The sequence below is a fragment of the Centruroides sculpturatus genome, unplaced genomic scaffold, assembly GCF_000671375.1.
Source record: "Centruroides sculpturatus isolate CEXI.00-Female unplaced genomic scaffold, Cexi_2.0 scaffold1744, whole genome shotgun sequence".
NCBI lineage: Eukaryota > Metazoa > Arthropoda > Arachnida > Scorpiones > Buthidae > Centruroides > Centruroides sculpturatus.
The window spans coordinates 71,785-79,299 of record NW_019385960.1 but is presented as its reverse complement, the minus strand read 5'-3'; the positions used below and the strand labels follow the sequence as shown (position 1 = coordinate 79,299).

The 7,515-nt window shown below is 32.5% G+C and overlaps 1 protein-coding gene across 1 annotated transcript in view; it reads left to right on the top strand.

Moving 5' to 3' along the window:
- The window catches only part of LOC111612816 (peptidyl-prolyl cis-trans isomerase E-like), a 27,553-nt gene extending 27,358 nt beyond the window's left edge, over window positions 1-195 (top strand). The window contains exon 8 of the mRNA XM_023354072.1: window positions 74-195. Coding sequence (XP_023209840.1) covers window positions 74-180 — 107 coding nt within the window. The 3' untranslated portion in view covers window positions 181-195. The remainder of the gene's footprint in view (window positions 1-73) is intronic.
- Window positions 196-7,515: the final 7,320 nt, after the last annotated feature.

Here is a 7,515-nt window from a genome sequence, read left to right as displayed (position 1 = left end):
TAAATATAATAAATTGTATTTTATTAATTTCAAAAATATTTTATTAATTTTAAAAATATTTTATTAAAACCAGAAAATTTTCGCTGTCTCTGTACACATGAAAAGGGATTTGGTTTCAAAGGAAGTACATTTCATCGTATCATTCCTCAGTTTGTATCCTTCTATGAAAAATTTATGTAATCAAAATATGCATTTTATGACATCGCCATAAGTAGAATAACTACATAAAAACTGAATTACAGCACTTTCATATGGTATTTATTTTACATGATGACATTAGCAAAGAATGTAGAAAATTGATATTTTGTTAAAAGAATTTCATAACAGTTTGTTGTTAAATTAATGAATTTTCTTTTTATATAAGGTTTATAAAATTTATGTATTATACATTCAGTTTATATAATACTTGTCTACAGTCTTTCCTAGACTAAGGATGGAGCTAATGTTCATTAGTCTACATATCCCAAGGATAAAGGAAAATAGTTCCATGCTCATGACATTACATATATATTTTTTAGGAAATTATAAGATATGTTTAAACTATTATAATCTAACTTTTTTGCAAGATATTTGAGATTGTTAAAAAAATAAGTCACACAACATTCTATAATATAGTATTTAAGTTTTTCAAAAATTCAAACATTATGTTTCAAAGAATTTTTGTTGCTTAGTAATGGTAGCAGAATGATACATATTCAAGATTCAGCACTTATTCTTATTGTTCTTATTCTGGGAAATACTATAATTTCATATACAAAAAGTTATAATAAATACATAAAATATACAATTAATATATGTACAGTAAAACCTGTCTATGGCGACCACCGACGGTTCCTTCAAAAACTGGTCTTTTAGACAGATGGTCATCCAATACAGGTAGTGCTGTAATACCGTATATCCGTACATATTTTGTGCACTTTTTAGCCATTTCTACTAAGCAAAACTCGAGGCTAGCAAAAATAAGCGAATTTTTTCAATGATAGGGCTATATTGGTATTGTATTTTATTCTTATCGGATAACCCGATTTACAGGAGTCGTCATGATATTATAAGACAGATTTAACACCAATATTTTAAAGATTAATACAATACTCGCATTTTCTCGATTATAATGCACACTTTCTTTTTTCCGACTTAATTAATTCGACTCGGTTCTTTTCGTTCGCTCCTCAGTTACGTGTATTACGTCATCAATATACAAGCGCGTCCTATCTCTCCATCACTTTGCTTTTGGTTTTCGTTAGTTTAATCTTATTTTAACTTTAAAAATACTGTATTTTTTAATATTTAATATTTTCTTAATTAATTAAGTACAATAAGAAAAATTATTAATTAATAATAAAACGATTTTATTATTTTTTCTCATTATACGATTTCATTACAATCGCGGAATCGAAAAAGGAAGTAAAACTGATTTTTGCATTAATGCGTTTATTGTTTTTTGAATATTTTGCCTGCGAAAATTACTTGGATATTATTTTTCTAAAAATATCGTGGAAATAAGGTAGGTTGATACAGAAACTATTTATCGCACGTGTACTGTATATGAGCTTCAAAATAAATAAATAAAAATAGATTTTATCAAACGATGAGATCAGCCGATTAATTGTATCGTGTACAATATTTTACACCCCCAAGGAAAATACTGTAGGTCTAGGGTAAAATAAATTTTGTTTTCCCACAGTTAAACTTCGCCGCTAATTGCTGTTGTGATAACTTTAATACGATCTTCTAACGACAGCACTTTGCATTTCGGACATTTTCCAACAAACTGAAATGAATTTCCTTTGTTGCTAAACTAATTTATTAACACCTGCACCTAATTTCAAGGGTGGGAGAAGTGCCCGGGATGGGTTCGAACGAGAGTTTAGACTAATTCATTATATTAGGAGGTTGAAACGTTGTTGAGATGGGTTCTTACAATAGTTTAGACCAGATACATTCGTGAAAGTGGTCGCTTATTACAGTTGTTGTATGTTGTTTAGGACCAAAAATCGATGCCCGCGGTCGCGTTACACAGCTGGTCATTTAATACAGGTAACTTATACGAAGACTCTATGGATAAACTATTCCGTGCCAGAAATTTTTGCCCGTCGAATGCAGGTGGTCGCCTAAGCAGTTTTCACTGTATTTCTTATTTACCATATTTTACAGTATTTATGAAGCACTCCCATTTTAGCACAGAATATTTAAGAAAAAGTATTTAGTGTATTTAAGTCATTTTGTGCCATTAGTAATTCAGTCCCAAAAATTTCTTTTACTGTATTCTGGTTTAAAAAGTAAATTAGAATGCACATTTCTGTTATAGATAAATAGAAATCATTTACCGTTAAAATATTCTGCATGAATATGTGTTGTGCCTAAAAAGTTTAGTGAATCTTAGATTGAAAACAACAAAACAGAAGATACATAGGAATTACTTTATTGGCCTTCAAAGTATTCTCCATGAGATGCAACACACTTTTGACAATGTTTGTGAAGCTTCTGGAAACAGGTGAACACCCAGGTAGAATGTAGCAATGACAGTTTGACTGACAGGAACAAATTTCTTATGGATGATTCCATCTTTGTTCAAAAATATGATTAACCCCATCTTGACTGTTGATTTTTGCTAGCAACTTTTTTGGGTCTCATCAAAGAATTGCTTGCCATTCTGTTTGCCTCTTCCATTTGGGGTCAAACTGATAATGTGAAGTCTCATACTTTGTGATAATGGACCCAAGAAAGGATGGATCCTGGTTACAAATGGCATGAAATCTCCACAGGTTTTGAAACATTTTGTGTTTTGCTCATCTGTCTGAGGATATGTGGTACAAATTATGAACAAATCGTGTGCTTATCCAAGTCTTGATGGATGATAACTTGTGCTGTGTCTTTACTAAGTACCCTTTCTCTACTATCAATTGCACAGTCAGCTGCTGAATTGTTTCTAGCAAGCTTCACACATGCATGATCATGTCAAGCATTCTGTTTGTCAATGGCCAACCTGAATGTGGCTCATCTTCCAATGATTCTTTACCATTGCAAAAGCATTTAAACTAGTCTAAACACATTTTCTGCTCACAGCATTGTTCCCTTACACTTTGATTGACATTTCAAGCATCTTATACATTTCTGTGTATATACTATAAGGACATATTAAACAATAAGGACATAGAAGTAAGGGAATTAATCTTTATCACTATTTTGCCCAATTTGAAGCAAAACTTCATGTTGTGTCATTGTTCTATTGCTCTTTGACACCACTTCTCACACAGACTGTGCTTGAATGACTGTAGCAGAAGGCACTTGCAGCCATACGTATTTTACGCTAGGAAGCACTTCTGGACATGTTCCTGGATGTCCACACACATGCTCAAACTTGTTGTATGTGTTGCATTCAAGATATCCTAACATTCACCAAACTTTTTAGACTCACCACAAATGCTTAGTCATATGTGGCCTTTCTAGACCTTTATTGCAGCTCTCACATACTTACACAGGTTCTTTATATGAACTTAGTATGTACTACTTAAACATAAATAATACTTTTGTAAGTTTTCTGACTATTACACGTATATAGAATACACAGAATTCTAATATACACAGAAATTGTAAGTGAAACTCACAACTTAACTTTGAACAGGAAACTGAAAGCTTAGGTCATATTCATAAAGTCAAAGGTGTTAAATGATTATTGATACTTTATGATGATTAGGTAAACAAAGTAATGTAACAGTGATAATTATATTATATATAGCTAAAATATTATAAACAGAGGATGTGACTCTCATTTATTTCTGTTAGGCAGTCTGTGGCTCCTATTGTGACAAAGTTTGTTTACTCCTGATATATATAAAAACAAGATACCAGTATTTTTTATTGAATGTAAAACAGAAAATTAGCATAGCAGAAGTCCTTGACAATTAAAATATCATAAGCAAATACTGTAAATATAGAATTTTCTTAGATATAGCAAAAAGGTAACAAAACATTTACAATTAAAATACCCAGTAACCATGAATACAGGTATATGTGACTTGGAGAATTTGTTAGCCTATGGGAGATCACAACTTCATATATATGAAGCGAGGTAAATTTTTGAGTTTTTTAAGACAAAAGTTGTATTTTATGTGTCATAAAATACAATATGTACAATGTTATACATCTATCCTCGTTTATTTCTGATCTGTGTTATCATGGGTCAGCGAACGGCTGCAATAGTAACAGTGACCATCAAGAGATGGCAGAATAGTGAGCGCCCATTATGCTCAGCTTTGCAATAATTTACTGGCTATTGCTTTGTGTTTATATCACTGTGCTGCAAGGCTTGGATATTTTTTATACATAGTGATGCATACTGTGTTTTCAGACTCTTCAACATTAGTCATATTTTTCTTGTTCATTGGTATTACACCAATGAACAAGAAAAATATGAAGGCGCCTGATTTTAACACATGTTGCAGATGAAGTGTATTCTCCAGAAGAAAAGGTAGATATGATAAACAAAATATATGATGGTGGAAGCGTCAGTGCTGTGGGCCGTGATTATGGTGCAAATGAATCAAGCATTCATTTTATTTACAAAGTGCATGAAGAAGTAATGACAGCTTTGACTGAAGCTTTACCCAGATCAGTTAGTCATATTACCAGGTTACATAAAGATGAGTTCATTCAACCCATGGAAAAGGGTGTGTATTTGCGGATGCAAGACTGTTACAAAAACAAGCTTCCTGTGTCAACAAAACATCTCCAAAGTCATGCAAAGGCAGTATATAAGAACTTGGTTGAGTGCAATGATGTTGAGAAAGTGATGTAATGATAGATATGTTTTTCAAAGTAGCCATAGGTGGGTTCAGAAATTTATTACAAAGTATAATTTAGGAAGCTAAGTTGTTTCAGGTGAAGCAGTCTCATCTCATACTAAGGCTGCTCATCTTTATCCTGAAGAATTTTATAAAGTGGTGAGACAAGTTTTTAATGCAGATAAGATAGCCCTTTATTGGAAACATATGCCTGAAAAGTTGTGTAGCTGAAGAGGCCAAGGTGCCAGGCTTCAAACTGGCTAAAGACAGTGTGTCTCTACTGAATAGTGCTGGGGATTTCAAAGCTAAATCAGTGCTTATACACCATCTGCCAGACCTCATGCCTTCAAAAACATAAGCATTTTAACTCTCCTTGTGCAATGGCATACTGACAAAAAAGAATGAATGATGAAAATGACCTTCAAAGAGTGGTTTATGATCCACTTCCATGTTGAGATTAAAGAATATTGCTTTTAAAGCAATTCTTCTCCTAGATAACTGTTCCAGCCACCCTACCAACTTAAATGACCTCCAGAATGAGATAAAAGTTATTTATCTAACACCTAACACAACCTCGCTTTTGCAGACCAGGAAGTGATGGCCACATTTAAACTTCTGTATTCTGACCTTCCTAGAGGCACTGTCAGACAATGAGGAACTAACAGTGCAGCAATATTGGAAAAATTCAACATTCTTTATGATGTTTCCTTCATTGGCATATCCTGGAAAGATATAAATGAAGCTTGCCTTCTGAATGAATGGCACAAGTTATTTCCTGACACAGCTTCAGAATTTGGTGGATTTGAAGGAGATCGTGTGACTTGAGTCCTGAACAGGGCAAGGACATTACCTGGATTGGCTTTCAAGAGCTAGACCCAAATAACATCATGGACATGATCATGGAGCTTCTATCATGTCCATGATAGAAGCTCCAGAGAGAGAATTAAATGACACAGAGGTTGTAGAGTTAATGGATGAAGAATGGAGTGATGAGATTGATGATTNTATATATATAGATGAGCATTACATTGACAACATTTATTGATAATACTATTGAATTTTATCTTAATTTTATAACCAATCATGCTTTAAAAAAATAATTATAAATTTGTTATATTATATTATTATATTCTTTATTATACTTCAATTTTTTTTTGATGTTATTGCATTACTTTATGAAGTGCCTATATACGTAATTGCACAAGTTTTAACACCTATTTAATTAATTTCAATCACAACAGCGAATGATATGGATGATTGTTTCTTTTAAACTATTTGATGAAAACGTTACATAAAATTGGGGTTTTGTAATCATTTGAAATTATTATTATATTTTTACTGGAAATCACTGAATTTATGCAATTTTAGTTTAATATCGTATAAAACCGGCTGCTTGTACAAGTTTGCTTAAAACATGCAACTCAAAAAACCCCAAAATGGCGGCTTACTGTTACATGTGTTGCCATGTTTGAAAATTCAACTCTCCGAGGATCAGGAGAGAGTTAGTTTTAGTGAATTTAAAGTGTAAATAATAAAGAATAATAATAATAGTGGCACATATAGTATACATTTTGGAAATTAAAATATTAATCATTTCGACCTTTCAGTTAACCCAAAAACAATAAATCCGAAATAAGCGAATTTGAATGAATATTTGAATTGGTTTTACGTTGCTAACTTAATTGACAAAGCAACGCCGGACTCAAATGCTTAGTTTATAGTATAAACTATAATAGTATATGTAAAATCGCATTACATGATCATAAAATGATTAAAAATTACCTGTCATATTTAATAATTCTTCTAAAATTTGTTTTCTTCAATAATCTTTAGATGGATGGAATCGTCCAATAGCTTCGTATTATATTCTGTCATGTGATGTATTTAGCCAATGGGAGAATTAAAACTGGATGACGTTGAAGAGAGCGCATGTTGCCAGAAAACATGTATCAAAATTTGATATTTTTAAAAAAATTATATATATAAATAAATATTAAATTTCAAGTGAATTTTCTCTTAATCATTGCTGAATTATATATTACTTTTAATTTTTTTTTTTTTTTCATTGAATGATCATCATTTCCCCTTGCGGGGATCAGTCATCCTTGTCCCGCCATAGGCACCACAAGGAGAACGTTGCTTTATTAAGTTAAACCAGTATAAATTCTTATTTACAATAAACAAACTACAGTAAAATTAAATTAACATTAAAACAAAATGACGCGTTCTTGTCACGCTTGTACAGTAAAGCCGGTGGATTGCCGGCTGGTAGGTGGAGAGATGACTTTTCTCTCCACCTTTACATAAGAACCCTTCTCGCGAAGGTCTGAATAGCATTTGCCAAGTCTCTGTCTCGGATTAGGTTATATAGGTCCAAGTTTGGGAATCTCGTATTCTGTGTATGGAGAAGTCTCAACTCCAACCTCTCCTTTTCGTATTTGTAGCATTCCAGGATTTTATGATTGAGGTCTTGATTTTCTTTACCGCAGTCACATGCCGCTGAATTCCTCTTGCCGATTTTTTGTAAGTATTCATTACTATTACAGTGTCCAGTGAGGATTTGGCTAGTTATGAAGTTTATTTTGAGCCATTGTAAATCTTTCATACGCTCTTCTACACTTGGTAAAAGCCAGAATGTGTGTCTACCTTTATTAGTGTAACTCCATCTGTCTTGCCATATTGCGTTAGTCTCTGCTCTGATGGTTCTTTTAATATATGATAGAGGTATCTT